General features: G+C 27.9%; 2 protein-coding genes across 4 annotated transcripts; one reads left to right on the top strand and one right to left on the bottom strand.

Moving 5' to 3' along the window:
* Positions 1–695: 695 nt before the first annotated feature.
* Positions 696–3,491, bottom strand: LOC145192135 (ADP-ribosylation factor 4). The gene is made up of 5 exons (XM_080069311.2): positions 3,293–3,491; positions 2,062–2,142; positions 1,731–1,912; positions 1,462–1,587; positions 696–1,330 (listed from the first exon to the last, which is right to left on the bottom strand). Exons 1-5 carry the CDS (start codon positions 3,357–3,359, stop codon positions 1,247–1,249), a joined length of 540 nt encoding a protein of 179 aa, XP_079925437.2. The 5' UTR covers positions 3,360–3,491; the 3' UTR covers positions 696–1,246.
* A 4,403-nt stretch (positions 3,492–7,894) lies between these two features.
* LOC145192597 (rabenosyn-5-like) lies at positions 7,895–14,765 on the top strand. Of its 3 annotated transcripts, XM_090086006.1 has the most exons (10): positions 7,895–8,017; positions 10,196–10,487; positions 10,661–10,761; positions 11,646–11,715; positions 12,029–12,190; positions 12,375–12,477; positions 13,019–13,076; positions 13,663–13,733; positions 13,807–13,893; positions 14,136–14,765. In XM_090086006.1, exons 2-10 carry the CDS (start codon positions 10,205–10,207, stop codon positions 14,641–14,643), a joined length of 1,443 nt encoding a protein of 480 aa, XP_089942132.1. In that variant the 5' UTR covers positions 7,895–8,017; positions 10,196–10,204; the 3' UTR covers positions 14,644–14,765. The 3 variants fall into 3 exon arrangements, with proteins under 3 accessions (XP_089942132.1, XP_089942123.1, XP_089942140.1); XM_090085997.1 differs by lacking the exon at positions 7,895–8,017 and having other exon boundaries at positions 10,157–10,487; XM_090086014.1 differs by lacking the exon at positions 7,895–8,017 and having other exon boundaries at positions 10,194–10,487; positions 12,389–12,477.
* The last annotated feature ends 5,327 nt before the right edge of the window (positions 14,766–20,092 follow it).

Below are 20,092 nucleotides of genomic sequence, written 5' to 3'. Positions count from 1 at the left end.
GTGTAGGAACTTTCCTACTTACTGGTAAAATTATGACTGTAACATTCGGAAAATATGAAAAATCCTTTAAATTGTACTTAATTGTCGTATAAAAAGATTTGAGAGTCCCTGTCGGTTAAATTGCTAATTTTTGTTGTTTTGTTCGTTGATTTTTGTTAAATTCAACTAAGTTTCACGTGAAAGGTGACGCCTCACATATCTCCTTAATAAAACTTTTTGTTTAATAACAATTATTTTGCTATAAGATTTTTATTCGGTTAGATCACTCTTAGTTATACACTTTACTCCAAAAATGCGCAATTTTGAAGGATTTATTTTAGATTTTTTAAATACAAACTTGAGCTAATTAAGGTAATAAAAGCTTACTAATAACTTTAAAATGAGCAAAAATCATAGCAACCTGTTAAATTATTGAACGGTAGATTAAAATAAAGTGTAACGGTATTAGCGTAGGGTATGCACATTGCATATTAGAAAAGAAAATAAACCATATAGAAACTGTAGAGAGGAAACGAAACAAATCCCTTGCACAACTCACCCGTTATATTAGACGTGTTAATCCTATAACGCAGCCTTTCACTGATTACTTTTATATTAGGTTTAAAAAACTAATTCCACATGGAACCAGGTTTAGATTTGTCAAATTTCTTAAAGTGGGAATACCTTTACAGAAAAAAAACAAAAAAACAAAAACAAAAAAAAAACGATGTTTAATTATAATCACAAATGCCGAAGCTGAACTTTAAGTTATTCGTTAAACCAGATCAAAAGTTCCTCATATGAGAATTTACAATGTTGATTTTCAATCCGTCTTCCTAAATATTAAAATTACTTGAAAAATTTGAATGGTTTCCGAACCTCTCATATTCATAAAACGAAAATCACTATAACCAAACAATTTATAGATTAAAAATAACATATTCGCAGCAAGAAAATGTAAGTTTTAATAAAAATTAGTAACCAACTCCGATTACTTTGAAAAAAGTACTCTGTAACGAAGAGAAAACCAGAAATATTTTAAAATTAAAAAAAGAAGCCTAGTTAGGTATTACAATGACAAAAATTAATAAAAAAATTCAATCTTTACACAGCAACATTGAAATTCTTTTTATAAATTTTAACACCGGAGAAACGCCGACCGTGTATCTCCCTTAAAATGCACACAAGCATTACGCGGTGCACAAGGAAGGCAATAAGTTGTTAGAGATAATAGTGCAAAATTGATGTTTTAAAATTCTAGAGTTTGCTATTTTGATAGTTCGTTAGATAACCAATCAAGACCTTCATATAATCCAGTTCCTTGAGGAGCACATGCAGATTGAACGTACCACTGTAAATAAAGTTCAAATCATGGTTATAGCAAAAGAATCCAAAAATAATTACAACCATATAAAAGTATGAAAATACAAAAATCAAAGAAACAAAATAACACAAACTTTGATATGAAATAAAGAAACATACCTTGCGCCCTCGAAGATTATGTAGACCAAGTTTTTCAGTCATTTCAGAAACTGACAAAGCTTGCGGTAGATCTTGTTTGTTAGCAAATATTAGAATCGTTGCATCTTTTAGTTCATCTTCATTTATCTAAAATCAAAACAACTGCAAATTTTATTCATTGGATAAAATGTTCTTTACTTTTTAGAACTTTTTTAAATTTGCTTTTAAAATGAAAAACTCAAATTTCAAATTTTAAATTCTTATTCACAGCAACAAGTAATGATAATCACCATTTTATTCAGTTCTGCTGCAGCTTCAGACATTCTTTCTCTATCATTACTGTCAACCACAAAAATAAGACCTTGAGTATTGGTAAAATAATGGCGCCATAGAGGACGAATTTTGTCTTGACCCCCCACATCCCAAACAGTAAAACTGATATTCTTATACTCAACAGTTTCTACATTAAAACCTAAAAACAAAGTTCTAATTCTTAAAAATCTAGAATGTTCAGCTGCTATATTAACACACCATTATGAAACACAAATAAATAACAGTTGAGAGATAAAATCAAACTCTTACAGAACGAAAACAACACTATTGTAATTAAAAATTACAAACCTATGGTAGGTATTGTTGTAACAACTTCTCCTAACTTCAATTTATAAAGAATTGTTGTTTTTCCAGCAGCATCCAAACCAACTAAAACATATTGCTTTAAAAAACTATATTCAGTACATTAAATGCAAAGATAATTCACAACCACTAATTCAGTATTATACTTTGGTTATTTTACAACACTTGCAGTTCATTATTTGAATATATACACTAAATGTATGTAATTGTATGAATAGATACATTAAAAAGATGATTTTGGTTAGTCTTTTATATATTCATCATCAAAGACACAATAAATATAGAACGATACAGAACAGTAATAAAATTAGTACAGTATAATATACTTTAGTAATAAAAATTTTATAACATGCTACATGGCAAACAAACCAAGTTCTGAAAAAAACAATTGAAAAGGATCTTTTCAACAAATAAGCAAATAGCAAACTATTCTTTTTCTTTTTTTAAAGCAGATTTTCTGCAAATAATAATTTTTTTATTCCTTAAACTATTTGTCGCATCTTTAGAGAATTCAATTTGTTTTTACAAACATTTTTCACAAGTTCAAAGTATCTCATAGTTTTTTTCGTTTTTATTTAGCACCTATTTTATATAATTATATATATTTATTAATATTATGGTATTTATGCAAATTTATTGTTGCAACTGCACAGTTGCCGTATTAAAACATTCACATTAAAAAAATGACTAGCAAGACAGGTTTAAATCCAGTATATTTATATTTTTGGTTTCTCTAATGTGTATATGTAAGCGTGTATGTTTATATGTATGTATGTCAAGTGATTATTTGTTTACATAATCAAATCAAGGCAATTTTTAGCTAGTGTTATAAAGAGCCATTTATATCTTAGTAAAACTAATTGCTTGCTTTCTTTTGAGATGAAATATGTGGCATGACGGAAATATGGTTAGATATTACAACTAAGTCATACTTTAGGTATCGCGATAAAGAACTGTACAAGTTCAATACGATCTACTTTAAGTATACTTTTATGCGTAGCAAGCACATTACTGGTACACTCCAAAAAAAAACTATTTTACCAATAATCAGAAAAAATAGGGTTAAAAATTACAGCATATTTAGTCCATTTTCAGAAAACACATAAATATAGATAAAAAACGTCCAAAGTTGATATAAAATAACGGATTAGAAAAATGGCAATGAAATGTGGATCAGAATATTGGAATGGCGAAATAAAATTCTGCAAATACTTACCCATTAATATTCTCATATTTTGTTTACCGAAAAGTCTATTAAACAATGCTGATACTGTAAGACCCATTTTTTTCTGAAAATTTGTATATAATTTTTTTAAAAACTTTCAAATGTTTTAATTGACGATAATTATATCTACTCTTTTGGTTATCGTGGTCTACGCTTCATCCGTTCCACGTCAAGTTTCTTGATACCATAACATTATGTCTCGATCAGTTTAGAGACTTTAATCAGTGCATTAACATTACACAACCAATGAAATTGCAATATTATTCAGTTAGATCAAACGGAACGATACTTCAATTCGTTACGGATGTTATAAATTTATTTTGGATAATTGCACCCGTAAGCACATAGGGTTTTAGAGAACCGTTAGGTAAAATATTAAATAATATAATTAATATAAAATTATAATTTTGCACCCGATTGATTACTTTAATTTATCAATAATATACGAAATATATAAAAATCTTAAACAGGGGAATAAATATAAAGTTTTATCATTTTTGAATTTATTTAAAATGGAATGGTCAAGAGTGCCCAAACAAAAAAAACGAGGATTCGCAAAAAGGAAAGGGAAAAAAAAACTACAGAATATCAGAAAAAGAAGCTGAAAAATGCTATAACATTACTGATCTTTTTATTAGTAAAAATAATGAGAATAACATTAGTACTGCCAAAGGTGAACTAATTACGAGTTACACAGAATTTTCCCTTATTAAATGTATACACATCAATAATAAAAATTTCCAATTTTTTTATTGTGTGAAAATGGAATCCAAAATAATGTTTTCATGGTGACCTCAATTGATAGACTTCAAAAGTGTATACTTGAGACTTCATTAATTGTAGGAACTGAGAGATGCACTTATAAGTTGTTTCTCAAAATAAAAAAAAAAAAAGGCAAATGAACTCTGTGGTTTTATAAATATCACTCCATTCAGATTTTAAATGATGAGATTAAATCTTAAGTTAACATCAAAAAAACGTTTTGTCAAACTGACCTTCCAAACCTTTGTCGACCAGATGATACTGTAAGATGATACTGTAAGATGATACTGTAAGATGATACTGTAAGAAATCCCTTTAAAAGAAGTTCTTAAATTTTTTTTTCTATAAAGATTGTTTGGCTGTTTTCAAAAGATGAAGAAAGAAAAACTGAAATATTTGACATGGATCCAAAAGATTTATAAAGTTTCATGAACATGAAAATGGTAAAGTTTTTGTTCGTCTTAAGATGCAAATTCTTTCAAAAAACAATTTGATACATTTTTATTCAATCCAAAGAAAGAATGCAAAAAGTAAAATATCGAAAACATACTTTGAATCGAAACGCAGATGTTGCTAAGTTTAAAAGGAAAACGGAGAGGGGAATCAGCTTTCCAAGTGAGATTATGAATTGGCCAAAGATTTACCTAATCTAAATCTTAGTCACTATAAGTGTTTGAAAATTGTACTTTTCTTGGCTAAAAATAAATCATACTGAATAAGCATGTTCGACCAGTTATCGAAAAAAATAAAAGACACCTGATCGAAGTCAACAGCTTCAAAGGATAACAAGTTATCAATAGCTAACTTAATTATAATAATAAGAAAAAGTAAAGTAAAGAAAAAAAAGCTGCAAGTGAGTATTTTTATCTGAAAAATAGTTTATTTACATAATTTTAACATATTCAAATGGACCAATTGTTTTATGAATTAAGAATGAGGACAAATTTTTTGTCGATAAGATTTCGACAAACTTATAAAGTTTCATTTCGGCTCCTAGAAATGTATTAAAAAAACTTTTTGATGTCAATGCACAGGTAATTGCAGCCATTATTCATAGGGCATTTATATTATTTATGTTCTTTCAGACATTTTCACTATGTAGAATTTTAATGTAATAAATGGTAATTAGCAATTTTATTTGGAAAGCTTTGTGATTCTTATTAATTTAATTTCTTTTTTTATTATTATTATTATTTTTTTTTTTTTGTATTTAGAAGATCTGATTAGAACTTTTACTTTGTTTTTTACTTCAAATCTGCAAAATTGTTATTTTTTTCTCCTTAACAACAACAATACGCGCATAATATTAGAAGTAACCCCAAAGTTATTAAGTTTAACTTTTGATTTTTTAAAAAATCCTACCTAAACTTTGACGATTTCTGCAAAAATTTAATCCAAAGTTAATTAACTTCAAATTTAATGAAGCTTTGAAAAAAAAAATCGAATATTGTATCGCCCATTTTTTGAAGATATTATCTCTAATTTGATTCTAATCAAAATCTCAAACGATTTCATCAGTCTTCGTCCACTTTTTTCCGCTATATTGAACTTTACACAATAGTACTTATGTCATTGTTACTATCCTGTATATCAAGCCATCTTTCAAGTTATTAAGAATTCCAAAGTACCTGAAAATTTACTACCTATTTTTATGTAAATTATCGCTATAACAAGTCTTACAATGCGCCTTGTACCAACGATGATGTTAAAAATACCTGCGCAGGTACCTGATCAAAACATGAATTTTTAACCTGTCTTTCATAAAAACGGGAGAAGTTTACAATTTCCAATTATAATTATTGGTGAATTTGAAAGTTTTACAATGATTTTTTAAAGAAAGGACGTTATTGGTCTCTTCAACTTGAAAAGGTTGTTGTAAAAAATATTGAATCAGCAATGAAATTAATTTCATCGAAAGAAAGAATTAGTGAAAGTAAAAAAGACTGTTAAATGAAATTGCGATGTTTTATAGACGTTACTCTGCGTATATGAGGGATTGTAACTACAAAAAAGATTATATAGAAAGGTTATATAGCCATCACTGAACTTGGGTTGATGGAGAACTCGACAAAGAACAAATATCGACATCAGCGGAGGCATCTACGTCTAAGAAGCGTGGACGGCCAAAAGAAAGATTTTAAACATTTACATAATGACAGCAAGCGACGGAATGTCAAAAAAAAAACGAAGAAGAAAGGGATCTTAAATATGAATCATTGTAGAAAGCTGCACGCTCGCAAAAAAGTTATTAATTTTAGTAAGTAATAATTACTTTTAAAATGCGCTTTACTTTTTAAATCTTCTTCTAAATAATTTATTTAAGCATAGATTATATAAAGCATAAGTTATTATTTCTTCAAAAAATAAAGCTAAAATTTTAAGTAATTTTTACTTTTAAAAATAAAATCAAAAACATTCTCTCAACGTTTAAAATTGGAGATAGAACAAAATAATTCTAACCTCACGATATGTGATTCCCATACTTATTGTATGTCCAATTAATGATCCATTTATGCCTTTTTAATGTAAAAATAAAAATTAATATTGTATCTACATTGGCACGACAAAAAAATAAGACGAAAACTGTTAGCTGAAAACAAATGCTTCAATATACAGATTGTTAATTTCGTGATGCTATTGATGCTGTTAAAAAAGGTATGATTGTGTACGCAGCAAGCAGGACATTTGGAAGGTTTTTCTATCGAATTTAGCAAGTTTTTCTCTAAAAATAGAATAATTCTTGTTGATTTGTTCCCAATTGCAACACATATCTTGCACCCACTCGTTGTAGCTATTTTTGAGCCGATCAAAGCAAAATGGAAATCCTTTTGCCGACAATGGCGCATCGACCATCAAAGACTGAAAATAAACAAGGAAAATGTACGAGTAACTTTAAAATCATTCATAATCAATTCATCTATGGCAATTAAAATCAAAAAATAGTTTTAAGGCCGCAATTTTCCCGTTCGATACTAATAGCGTTGACTACACGGAAATTGTTCAAAAATTAACAGTGCCAATTGCAATTGACGCTGCAACTATTTATTTAGAGCAGAACCTTTCAAAATGTAACTTTATCAGCTTCTTCTCACAAAGCTGACGGTCGCTTAGGTTGAAAAGGTGATCTTGAGTACTTACAGCTATTTCATTTTTGAAAAAGAGCCACATCTAAGATAAGTAAAACCATAATTTTATCTGATGACGTACAACAGAATAATGAAAATTAACCACCAAACTGTAATGTGGAACATGTATAAATGATAGCCGATGTGGAAATGTTGATTATAATATTTCAGCGGAAACAGAACCAAAAACAGCTTGTTTTAATTTAAAAATAGCAACAGAAATTGTAAAACGATTTAAGTTTCAGGGTGAGAACAAAATTTTAAACAAACCCTTAAAATATTATATTTGTGGTTGCAAAAATCATTTCTAATGCTTTTGTACTTTTTTAGTAACCAAACAAACTATGATAACTTTCGTTAAACTCATAGGTGTGGAAACCACTCTGATTTTACAAAAAAACTCACAGGTGTGGAAACCACTCTAATTTTACAAAAAAATCTGCGAGTGTAACAAAACAGCTATTTTTATGTTATATTAAACACTGATAATAGAATAATCGAATATATTATCACTAACTACACACGTATTCCACATTCAAAACGTTTTAAAAAAAAACGCTCTTAAACTTCGTTTTAAAGCGGAACTCTTCACTCTGACGCTGTAAGAAAATTACTCGCTTGAAAAAAAACTCTGCTTATCCATTCGATATCATTATAGGGATCAGACATCCGGACGGATAAATTGATAAAATAGCCATATCCGGTGCATCACTAATACAAAGCACAAGTCCTAATAATCATAAAAAAAAATAAAGAATAGTAATTGTGTAAGTGATAGCAGTTATGATATATCACTGGTTATGTTAAAAAATGAAATTTAGAAGAAGAGGTTAGTTTGATCAAGTATTTTGCCTTATCAATACTAAGAATTATCCCACTTAAATTTGAAAACTTTGATTCTTTGTGCTAGATTTTTAAAATAAAAAATTAAAATTAAAAAAATATATGGAAAAAGTTGATATAGGAGATTAGTTGAATCAGTTAGATACGTTTCTTTTAGAAAATAAAAACAAATTTTGTTTCCAAGTTGAGTTTGCAATATAACCAGTACTATATTGGCCAAGAGCACATGTGGCCACTTCTCCAAGTAAATTAAATAATGATCATGAATAACAATATAACATTGACTACAATAGAAATGGCTGGAAAACTCATGGATTTATCAATGAGAAGTTTTAAACTCATCTTTCTCTGTAATGGAAATAAAAAAGCTTCTTTGCCGTTGAAACATTTTGTTTATTTGAAAAAGTATGTTGAGCTGAGTTGAGCTAAAAAAGTATGTTGGAAAAAATGTTGAGCTGAATCTAGATAAATTTAAACATAAAGGCCATGGTTGAGTTGTTTGTGGCAGTTTAAAAATCTTAACTATGCTCTAAGGTTAGCAAACCAGATATATTACATTCACATTCACTCAAAACCTCTAAAAGTTGTTTTTTAAAATGTAGAAAAAGAAAGTTTAATAGATCAAAAAATGTTTTGCTTTCACACCAACATGCACACACATTCACACCTAACTCCTTTATATTAAATTAGGAATGATGAAGTAGTATATAAAAGCACTATCAAAAGATAGCAAGTGCTTTGAGTCAGTTTTATGGTAAATCAGAGGGCAAGCTATAAGATGGAGTGCTTTTTGGGTCATATGTAAGAAAAATTATGAAAAAAACTTAAAATAGTTATAGTAAAAATAGTTAGCTTAAAAAATAAAGTAAAAATAATTAGCTTGAAGAGTATTTCAGGGATGCACTGAAACAAGAAAAAATTCAAATATAATGTTGAAATCATGTTTAAAACAAATAGGGAGCAGCATAAGTTTTAAAGTTCATTTTTTAAAATTACACCTGGGTTACTCTGCTGGGAATTTAGAAGTTGCAAGTGAAGAACAGGATAAAAGATTTCACCATTATATCTAAAAAATGGAAAAAAGGTATCCATCAACCCAAAAAAATCCACAAAGAAATTTGTTGCAGCAGTTTTTACTTTTTGTCTGTGTGTGTTTTTTTATAGCATGTTATTTCTAAAAATTTCTGATGTTATTGGAAAAAGCTGAAGCCCTACTAGAATTCAGCCTAAATAATGTAGAGAAGAGCTAAGTAAAGGTAATTTTTCAAAGTTTATTTTTGCAGGCCTGCAGAATCTATGAAATCATGGTTGCTATTTTGTCAATAATCTCAACTTTCTGTTCAATTCTAACTAATAAAAATTCTCATTTTATTTTTCTTAAAGTTTTGGTGTTTTCACATAATTTACTTAAACAGTGAAGATAAATTCAATTTTATTTGATAATTATTTTTCTAAGCATCTACAGTCATCACAATAGGCATTTTTTTAAATTAATTTTTTAATATTTTACAATGGATAGTGAAGATGAGGATGACCAAGATTTGGCAATGCTTTGTTGATCACTTGATTTTTTTGTCTAAGTAAAAAGCTATCAAGTGATCAACAAATGTGGTCTTTTTCTTGTTCGACAGGACTATTCTCAGCATGTACCTGTTGTACTAGTAAAACATCAGTGAATTGTTAACATTCTCACAATGTTGGTTGATACAAAATGCTAGAGCCAACCCATATCTACATAGATTAAAACAATCTATTGGAAGGTTCCAACCTTGTGGAAATAGTTCTAGAAAAGAATAGAAACTGTATAGGTGGGCACAATATCCATGTTCAACCCTCTGGTGATAGGCTGTTTTTGAGCCTAGCACTAAGGTTTAGGCACTAAATACTTCAATCAGATAGCATACATATCTTCTTTATAATGAATTTACAGAAAAAAATTTTTTTTGAATATTTTTTTTTGAAAATTTTTTTTTTTTTTTTGCAGTAGCATATTTCTAAGCAGCTGTTAATTTTAGCTAGCACTTTAAGGGTTAAGCTTTTTATGTCCTTTTTGAGTTCTTAAATTTATGCATTTAAGTTTATAAAATTTCACTTTATGGATATAAATATATTTTAATTATCTAATTTTAAATTCTAATATTAAACATTGTGTTGTAATGTTTAGTCTAAATAAATGAATTATGAAGTTAAAGAAGGGTTTTTGTGTCCAATATGTTTTCAAGATTTAAAAACTCCTACAAATCTTTCATCCCATTTTGAAGAGGCACATCAAGATGACAAACATACTATTGCTCAACTTCGTTCAGTGTTTGGAAAAGCAAAGCGAAAAATTTTGAGGCAGGCTGAAATCCAAAATAAAGAACAATCAGAAGAATCATCAAAGAGTGTTGTTCTATCTAATGGAACACCTGCAACTGGTGGCATTGATGTATTCTTATGGGATAATCAAGAAATTGGTTTGTTTTTTAGAATTTTTTTTCTGAAAAGGTTTCTCAGAAATAGAAAAACAAATTAGATGTGATTGAAGTACATCAGAAAAGCAAAACGCACACTCATTTATAACATTAATGGCATGTTTATGTGCTTTAAACATTTTATTTGTTGTTTATACTCTTTTAAATTATCCTAGGTCAGTATCAGTCACACCTAAAGTTGTTTTGTGAAGATAGAAAAAATACAATTGAAAGACAGGTGGTGGAATTAAATAAACTTCTAATTAGACTTGAAAAGGTAGTAACTTAAAAATATTTTCAAAAATATTAAATCTTTGTGTATGTATTTGTTTTTGAAATGTATGTATATGAGTTTTTTTAAATTTATTTTTATGGAATTTTAAAAAAATCCAATAATTGTTTTTATCTCATAAAAGTATTTAAGTTATTTGAAAAATATTTTGATACTTCATCAAATTTATAAAATAATTTAAGATAATAGTTGGTAATGAAAACAAAAATCTACAAAACCTTATACCACAGGCTAATGTGGTATTATAACAATGCAGCACACATTGTTAAAATCATGTTATTCAAATATTTGTTATTTCCATTTCAATGTCAAGTAAACTAGTCGTAATACAATTTCCAAATTTAAGCATGGTAAATATTTGCTGGCTTCAGCAAATGTTTACCATGCTTAGATTTGGAAATTGTATTTTCTTTTAAAAAGTCCATAGTGATTTAATTAAAGGATTTTTTTGGTGCAACACTTCCTCATTTTTTATTGTTTTTGCTCCATATCTCAGCACATGTAACAATTACCAACTACAGGTGAAGCTTCATGCCTACCATCTGGTACTGATATATTAGGTTCTCAGGAGTTTTGAAAATATGATAGCCAAGCACAATTGCTACTGCACTTTTGCATCAAGATACTCACTATCTGATGATGATTGATTTTAATCACTTTTCATTTTCAATTATTTTCAAACTGTTTTTTTTTAATTTTTCTTAACTAAACTTTTTACCATAAATTTTTTTGGAGAATCAAAAAGTTGTGATTCCTTGAATGGAGTTTATAAAAAATCATGCAAGTCCCATATATTTCAATCATATTTTACTTTGTATTTTGCTGCTTAATCTGAATTAGAAATAAGTTAAGTGCTGTTTTAATTTTAGCTCATGAAGAGTGGCATCTATTCTTCGGAATCATCTTTAACTCTACCAAATGTTCTTAAAGCTAGAAAAAGTTAGTTTTTGCAGTTAATTTTTTCTTGTGTAAGTATTTGTGCCATTTTTCAAGAAATGATAATGCGAAATCAGGTTTTGCTCTGAAGCATGACCTTTTTTAAAGTTCTTTATTAACTTATGGCTCTTATCTTTTAAATTACTTTTATAAATGTAATAGTTTTTTTTTTTAAGCTTTTTTTACACAAGTCAGATGCTTAACAGTTAAATATAACTATAGATAAAAATTCAATGATAAGCTTGTTACTTTTTTAAAATTTTTAATATTATCAACTTAACATTACTAGTTTTCATATACTACTGTCCTATTATAGATTTAGAAAGACAGGTTGTCCCATGGGAAAATGATAAAGGAGTAGAGTTCTGCCCACACTGCAAAAAGAGGTTTAGTTTAACATATCGTCGACATCACTGCAGATTATGTGGCCGGGTTGTATGCGATAACTGTCTCAGTAACTTAAATATGCTTCTGCCAGGTAATAACATTTATTTTAAAGTCAATACCAGAAAAATATTAAAAGATTTAAAGTTTTTGGCTTTTATTTTTATAGCTTTTGATTGTTGCTTGGTTACTAGCTTTTTAAATTGAAGAATATATGAGTATTTATATTATACGTAGTATTTTTATAATTTATTTAATAAATATTTACATTTCTTTAGTTTCTTTATTAAAGTTAGACAAATCTGTTTTTATGAAGTCAAATCAACCTGAGGAGGATAATGGCTTAAGAGTTTGTGATTCTTGTGAAGGTATTCTCAATAGGTTAGTGTGGTATTTTTTCTGAAGACAAAGATGAACTTTAATTCTTAATAGTTCATCTTTGTCTTTGGTAATCTTATGTTGATTGTGTTTTGCACAAGTGGTCTGTTTATCAACAATTATTCAGTTTATAAAATGGTTTAATACAACTTTTATTATATATTTTTTTATGACTTTTTTTCATTTTTTAACAGAACAAAAAATCAAAGTACTGGAGAAACTATTTATGTTTTATATTGTTAACTACAAGTTCAAAAAAATAAAAGTATTTGGAAATCTTATAAATTTTCTACTAAGTATTTAACCCATATTTTGTGTGAAACTAATTCAAAATAGTTTCTCAGCAAGTCTTTGTGTGTGTGTGTGTTTTTTTTAATAACAAAAGTTTAATAATCATTTGGTTAAACTTAATTTAAAAAATAGACATTAGTGTATCGAATTATCTAGAATTTGTTAAAGTGTGCAATTTTCATATAAATTTTTTCACATAACTTTTTTACATTTTGTCTTTATAGTATATTTTTTTCATTTCATTTTTTTGCAGACAAATGCAACTTCGTGAAATAACAATTGCAAACACTGCTCTACAGCAGTTATATGAGGTGATTTTTGTATTATTTTGCACAATTACTTGGAGTCCTGTATTGTAACGATAAGTATGATCATACACATCTTTATAAAACCAACAATCATAATTTAAACTTTTCTCTGCAATTAAGCCGTTAGCTTTATGTCCAAAATAAAAATTAATGTGTTAAGTTATAAAGAGTAAAAGTTATAAAGAGTAAATATCAGTTTTCATGAAAATCAAGTTCCAGGTATTTTTTAGCAGCCCTAGTCTTTTTACTGTATATATATAGTTTTATTTATTATTCACTCAATAAATATCTGGTGTTTTGGTTATTATACATGTTGTGTTTTATTTTACATCGAGAACAAAATCATTTATTACAAAGGCATCAGAGATCTCTTTTTAAAAAATATTCCTTGGCCATAATCTATTTGGCTAAAAAGGTTTTTTTTTATCTTTAAGTGAGATAATTTTGATTTGTTATCTATAAATGAATTATTTTTTTCTACCTCAATAATAAAGATCTTTTAAGTTTAAAAATATATTTTAAAATATAAACTTTTAGTTTGAAGTGACACTTTTGATAAAAAAATTTCTCAATGTTTTCCTATTTTAAGAAAATGAAGTCATCGATGTATGAGGCAGACATGATTCTTCCAAAATTCTTAAAAATGGCTGACTCGTTAAAGTATGATACTCATTTTTATCCTTTATTTTTTTTATTTACAAAATTCAATTGCAGTGCTGTATTTTGATTTTAGTTCCGGAGAAACAGAGCTTGGACTTGAGGCGGTTACGGAAACGAGATTAAAGCTTTTAAAGTATTACGAATCGGTGGAAAATATAAGGTATTCCTAATTGGTTTATATTGACTGCTTTTTATTTTATTTATTTGAATAAAATTTTAGTATAAGCAACTAAGTAGTATCGAAGTAAACAGTCAAAGATTTTAAGATTTTGATATGCTGAGATTTTTGCTGAGATTTTTTAGTCACTTGTGTTTACTTACTCTTTAATTTAAGTAAATTTAGCAAGTGTGTTTAAATTTAACAATGTCGTGTTTAAGATTATTCTTTTAATTCTTTTTAAGTAAGCGGATTCAGTTTCTTGGAGTAGACAAAGAAAAGCAACCTCATGCTGGGGCCCTTAGATTGCAGCGATCAATTCGCACTTACGCTTCAAATTATTTATCAGAAAATATGTTTACGCTACCCGGCTTACCTTCAAAAGAAAAGTATGCCGATAATCTCAAACGAAAGGAGCAAGAGCGCATGCGAATACGTGCTGAAAAGAATCTTACTAATTTAAATGCTAAACAAATAAGACTTTCGCAAAACAAGAGTCAAAACAAGCTTGCATCAACATCAGACAATAGAGCTGATCCTCAGCAAGTTCAGGAGAATAATGTTGGTTTTGGATGGGTTCCTACACCAGTGACAATTGAAAAAGTGTCAAATCCTATTCTTCAGCAGATTGAAAATATCAGGGGCTTTATTCAGCAAGCCAAAGATGCAGGAAAAGTTGACGAAGTTAGAACATTGCAAGAACATCTTAGAGATCTTCAACTTGAGTACGAGCAACAGGAAAAGTTATATTAAATTTAAGTTATGAAAGAATCGATTCTTTTTTTAATTACGCATACATTACCATACGATGAAAGTTTTTATAACTATTTTTCTATTTGATTTCTTTTTCTTGTTGATTAAATATATATTGTTAATAATATAAATAGTTTTTTAATGCAAATGAAGTTACTAATAAGAGACATTCAAAAGGTAACAATTACGTTTTCAGGACGAACAGCTACTCAACTTTAATAAGGGAGTTTACAAATTGTTCGCTATTCTCCATCAATTTTGCTTTACTTGTAATAGAAATGTGAAAATTCAATTCATAAAACTAAAATTTGGATTTTTATTTTTAAATATTTATCTTTATTTTTAAAAAAACTTTAAAGAAATCAATTTTATCTAGACAACTTTAACTAAGAAAAAGACTTGAAAAAAAAAAAAATTTGTTAACAAACGTAAAGTTGTATGACTCTAAGGTATCCTTAAACTTCAAAACATTTTAAAAATAAATATGTAAAACTTTTTATTGCATATTTATTTTTAAAACAAGTAAAACTCTCTGGTCAGTTGTTTTCATTGGCATCCCGCTTTCATAAACTCTCAAAAGAAAACATTACGTCATTTTAAAATGTCGACCAATCAAATACTTTTTTAGTTTCTTAAAAAAAAAAAACTAACTTGATTTCCAAAGTTTTTAAAATTTCATCACTCAACGGGTTTTTAAATTTTCTTTAATTACCCTAAACTTGAAATTAAGTTGTTAATAGAAAATTTCTAAGCCATAAAAATGTTTAATACCAAACAAGTGCATTGAAAAATGCAATCAAATGCTTAACACAGATACTTAAAAATTCAGAGTGAACATCTTTTTACATACCAACAACATAAACTTGCACACAGTTGCTTAAGTTAAAAGTTTCCCTTTATGAAAACAAGGGGCTTGGGTTACGTTGAAAATACCTCATACACTTTAATAGAGATTACTTGTGGATTGATAGATACAAAACAATTTTTAAAAATCTGAGAGGTAGCTCTTTTTTTAGAAGAGATCTTAAAATAACCTTACCGAAATTTCATTTCTTTACTGTATAGAGCCCAAACCCCATTTTACTACTAATGTAAACATTAAAATTTTGGTAATTAAAATAATAGTTATTGCACAATAAGTAATATTGAAAAGTTCATAAATATGAAATATATTTACGTATGTATGGAATAGAAGCTGCGTGAAGATTGCTTAGGGAAAATACAAAATAAAAAAAAATTCCAATATATTAAAACGATATTAAGGTGTAATATAACTCCTTTCTTTTAAAGCCTTTAAAATTTTCCCTGACGCCTTCCTCATGGAATAAATTTAAAACCAATTATGTTCTTCTATAAAATTTTGTTGGCATAATTATATTTGTTTTCATCATTTTTGCGATACATTCATTTGCGTATTCTGACAAGAAAATCTGAGAAAGTCTTTGGCAAGCATCAAACCGTAAAAATGTCTTCTTTGTTTCCTCACTGATCTCAAAATATAACTGGATAGCGTGTTTTATTGTTTTTTCAAAAAAAGTTGAAGCCAAATTGGTCTCTCAAGATGGCGGCGTTTAGAGCTCTTAGTGGTGGCCGATGTACATTTTATAAGGTTTTACAGAAATATGAAGAAAAAAAAATTAAACAGAATTATTTCTGAAAGAAAAACTAGATTATGAAATAAAGTTATGAACAATTGAAAAAAATGAAGTGATTAAAAAAAAAAATTAGACAATCAAAGAAATTTAAATACTAAAGTTCAAAATATTCAATATACTGTTTAAGTGCAATTTACGATAAAAAGTAATATTTATGTATAATTTATGTACCATTTAGTTCTTAGTTACCCAATGCAGTGTGTTAGATGGTTGATATAATTTATAAAATTTTAAAGATTGTTGTTAGTTATTCTGGCTTAAATCCTCCACAAAAACTGTTTACACAAACTAGTACTGCCAAACAGTCTATTGGTTTGTTGTTTTTTTTTCAACTTTCCACAAAACAGTATGTTTTTTTTTCTGATAAGTATACAATTTCCCCAACGACGCTGGTAAATCTTGATTTTAGTTTTAAGACTGTTTGAATTTCAATGAGTTCAATCAAGAAATTTTTTGGTGCGCTATCTACATCAGTGTTTATCGAGCAGGAAATATAGCAAACGCGAGGTTTGGAATTCGGCAAACTTTGTTTGGCTTTCATTGTGTCGTCATTTTATTTTTTTTTTAGGATGCCAAAGTGCCAAAGTAGAAAAATTATAATTTTTAATCTCTTAACTGACTTTTAAATAATATTAGTTTATTTGCAAGTTTTTATACGTCCATACAACTGGACTTCTAACTGTCTTTGTAAATCTAACTTCACAACTGCATTCGTTGAGGTGCCCCATTTTAACAACAAGAAATGCTAAATCGCATATTCACTGGTCATTGTTTTACTTACGCGATTGTCTTTCCTTTAATTTTCTTAAAGACCGCTGCATCCTTCCTCAAATGAGATTATTTCAAGATAAGTGCACGCGACTTAATAAAATTTATGTTAAATGTTTATTAAGACTTTCCACACAGATTTTGTTAGTGAATTATGTAGTGAATAAATATCATTTATTCTGCATATATCTGCAAAATGCGTTGAAATTTTATGTATTAATCCTAAAAATCGCTTTTGATGACCAATAATTGCAGGCGTTCAATAACCACATATTCCACATGGTGAAATCCAGCTCAGGTCAATGTTTTTAATGATTGCATCTACAGTTTCAGCATCTACAGAAATAAAACTAGCTTTAACAGTGTTATCGTGTTGCTTTCTTCACTTGTAGAATATATGCTGTTGAATATTCAAAATTTTCTTTAACTTCTATTTTATTTTTTCGCTAATGTACAGAAATTTTTTGGTGACCCACAAGATTTTATACTCTTTGTTGACAGTAAACAATTGTTAGTACAACAAATACACAGATTATTCAGAATGAATAAATGACCTTCCACTTCAAATTTACCACGTTCTGTACCGATTTTTTTTAATATATAAACATACCCCCCGACAGTTCACAAATTTGTAAGCGATATTCCATGCTTATGCGGACTACCGTACGAATCGAGATCGATGAACAACTTAATATAAAATTTTATTATAATCCAAATTAGAATAAAAAGACCTTATTTTTTATAAAAAAAAAAAAAAAAAAAAAAAAAAAAAAAAAAAAAAAGGAGAAAGTTGAATCGAATTTCAAAATGTCCTAAATAGCACATGCCAGAGATAAAAAAATTTTTTTTTTAACGTTTTGTCTGATTTATGCGTTTTTGGGCTTACTGAGTCCGAAAATAAAAATAGAAAAAGTCCACTCGCCATTTTTCCGCTTTATACGGAAAATGAGAATTTCTTTTTTTAAATATTATACTTCGGCATTTTACCATAAAACACACAATAAATCTAAATTGATGTAAGTTGGCAGTGCTGACAGTGGCACCTTAAATACTACTTAGTTTTGTTGCGTAATTCTTCTTCTTCACATCAAAACTGCTTGTTTTCTTTCAGCCAACATAACACTTTTCAGCTTTTTGCATATGTGCTCTAAGTATGGCTGACCGTGATTGAAAGAGATTAAATAAAATCTGTAAATAAACAAGAGTACGGTACCAGCTGAGCTTTTCTTAATTTTTTTATATAGCCTATTTGTCCTATTTTAAAATACAATCGAGGTCAAATTGTGAGAAAATTGTAGGTGAGATAAAAAAAAAAAAAAAAACTGATGCTGATGCGATTTTGACAGCTAAAATAAATACAATCACAGCATATTTTTTTGTTCGTTTGTGTATTCTATAAAACATTTATTTATACTTAAAAGCTTTTCGAAGTTCCACACTAATTTTTCTTTTAAAACAAACCTGAACAAAGAACAGGAAAAAAAAAAATAAAGGGGCGTAGTAAAATTCGAATTCGAAAAAGAGATTAAGTTTTTTATTTTGATTGTGATCAGGTCTTAATATTGATTACTAGTTTGTTGATTAACCCTTTCATGCACCGTCTATTTTTCCATAACTAACATAACCCATAAAAAATCATCTACAAAATGACAGCAGTACTATAAAATGTTAAAGTAGACTTTTTCTACAGCCTTTTTCAACTCTCATTTTTAAAATAATATTGTTTTCAATCGGTTAGAATTTGAATTGGGGAAGCTTAGTTTAATTTGTTGTTATAAAACAACCCAGCGCATGAAAGGGTTAATTGAAAAAGTACTTCTACTGACCAACAATATATTTAATGGGAAATGCTCAGTAACACTCAATAAGATTGAAAACTCAACAGAACACAAACACGTTCGATTTTTAAAGTAACTTGATTGTAAAGATTAAGTTTCAAGTGGTTGGTGCCACCCTTTTGAAAAAGATGTGAGGGGAGAAGAAAGGGAAGGTATAGTCGAAGATGTCAACCTTGAGATTGTTTGAATTACATGATAAACAAAAAGAGTGTATGAAAAAAAAAGTAGCCTAAACTATCTGGATTTTGAGGAAGTAGACAACACCTTAACTATTAAACCTCAACTAATCCAAGTTTAGGTAAAGTTTAAAAACAACAAGAGCACAATTAGCAAATACTGAAATTTTAGCTAAGATTCTATTGAAGCAATTACTTTAAAAAATAAATATCTTTATACTCAAAAAAAAATATCTTTATACTCAAAAAAAAAAGATTTCTATATTCTGACTAGAGCTATAAAACATCAGTGTCTACCTACATAAGCAATAAATAAGCTATTACAGGCCGATATTCAACATTTAACTATAATTTATATACTTTGTGCCTTCAACCATAGCTCTATATAATTGAAGTCTTTAATAACCATTGTAAATCTATGGTATCAAAAAAGTGATATTCATAGATGCTTAAACTACACTACTTTGATATGATATGATATATGTGTGTGTGTGTTTGTGTGTAAGCATATATGTGTGTGTGTATGTATGTATGTATGTATGTATGTATGTATGTATGTATGTATGTATATGACAAGCAATATATATATATGTGTGTGTGTGTGTGTGTGTGTGTGTGTGTGTGTGTGTGTGTGTGTGTGTGTGTGTGTGTGTGTGTGTGTGTGTGTATTTGTACATATCATTTATCAAAGTAGTGTAGTATAAGCATTTATGAATTTCACTTTTTGATACCATAGATTTAAAATGGTTATTAAACACTTCAATTATATAGAGCTATGGTTGAAGGCATAAAGTATATAACTTATGTTGTTGAGTGTTGTATATGTTTATATATATATACATATATATATATATATATATATATATATATATATATATATATATATATATATATATATATATATATATATATATATATATATGTATATGTATATGTATATGTATATGTATATATATATATATATATATAAACATATACAACACTCAACAACATTATTCGAGTGTTTATGTCG

The sequence above is a fragment of the Hydra viridissima genome, unplaced genomic scaffold (assembly GCF_058129835.1).
Source record: "Hydra viridissima isolate aposymbiotic clone 2 unplaced genomic scaffold, HvirCarnegie_v1 scaffold_1, whole genome shotgun sequence".
Taxonomy (NCBI): domain Eukaryota; kingdom Metazoa; phylum Cnidaria; class Hydrozoa; order Anthoathecata; family Hydridae; genus Hydra; species Hydra viridissima.
Note: the sequence above shows the minus strand (reverse complement) of the source record. Positions and strands in the feature narration are given on the sequence as shown.

Coding starts and splice junctions, on each gene's coding strand:
- LOC145192135 (XM_080069311.2), bottom strand. CDS start 3,359: ATGGGTCTTACAGTATCAGCATTGTTTAATAGACTTTTCGGTAAACAA. Junction 2,143..3,292: donor AAATATGAGAATATTAATGG/GTAAGTATTTGC, acceptor AATATGTTTTAG/TTGGTTTGGATGCTGCTGGA. Junction 1,588..1,730: donor CAGCAGAACTGAATAAAATG/GTGATTATCATT, acceptor TTTTGATTTTAG/ATAAATGAAGATGAACTAAA.
- LOC145192597 (XM_090086006.1), top strand. CDS start 10,205: ATGAATTATGAAGTTAAAGAAGGGTTTTTGTGTCCAATATGTTTTCAA. Junction 10,762..11,645: donor TTCTAATTAGACTTGAAAAG/GTAGTAACTTAA, acceptor TTTTAATTTTAG/CTCATGAAGAGTGGCATCTA. Junction 13,894..14,135: donor GAATCGGTGGAAAATATAAG/GTATTCCTAATT, acceptor ATTCTTTTTAAG/TAAGCGGATTCAGTTTCTTG.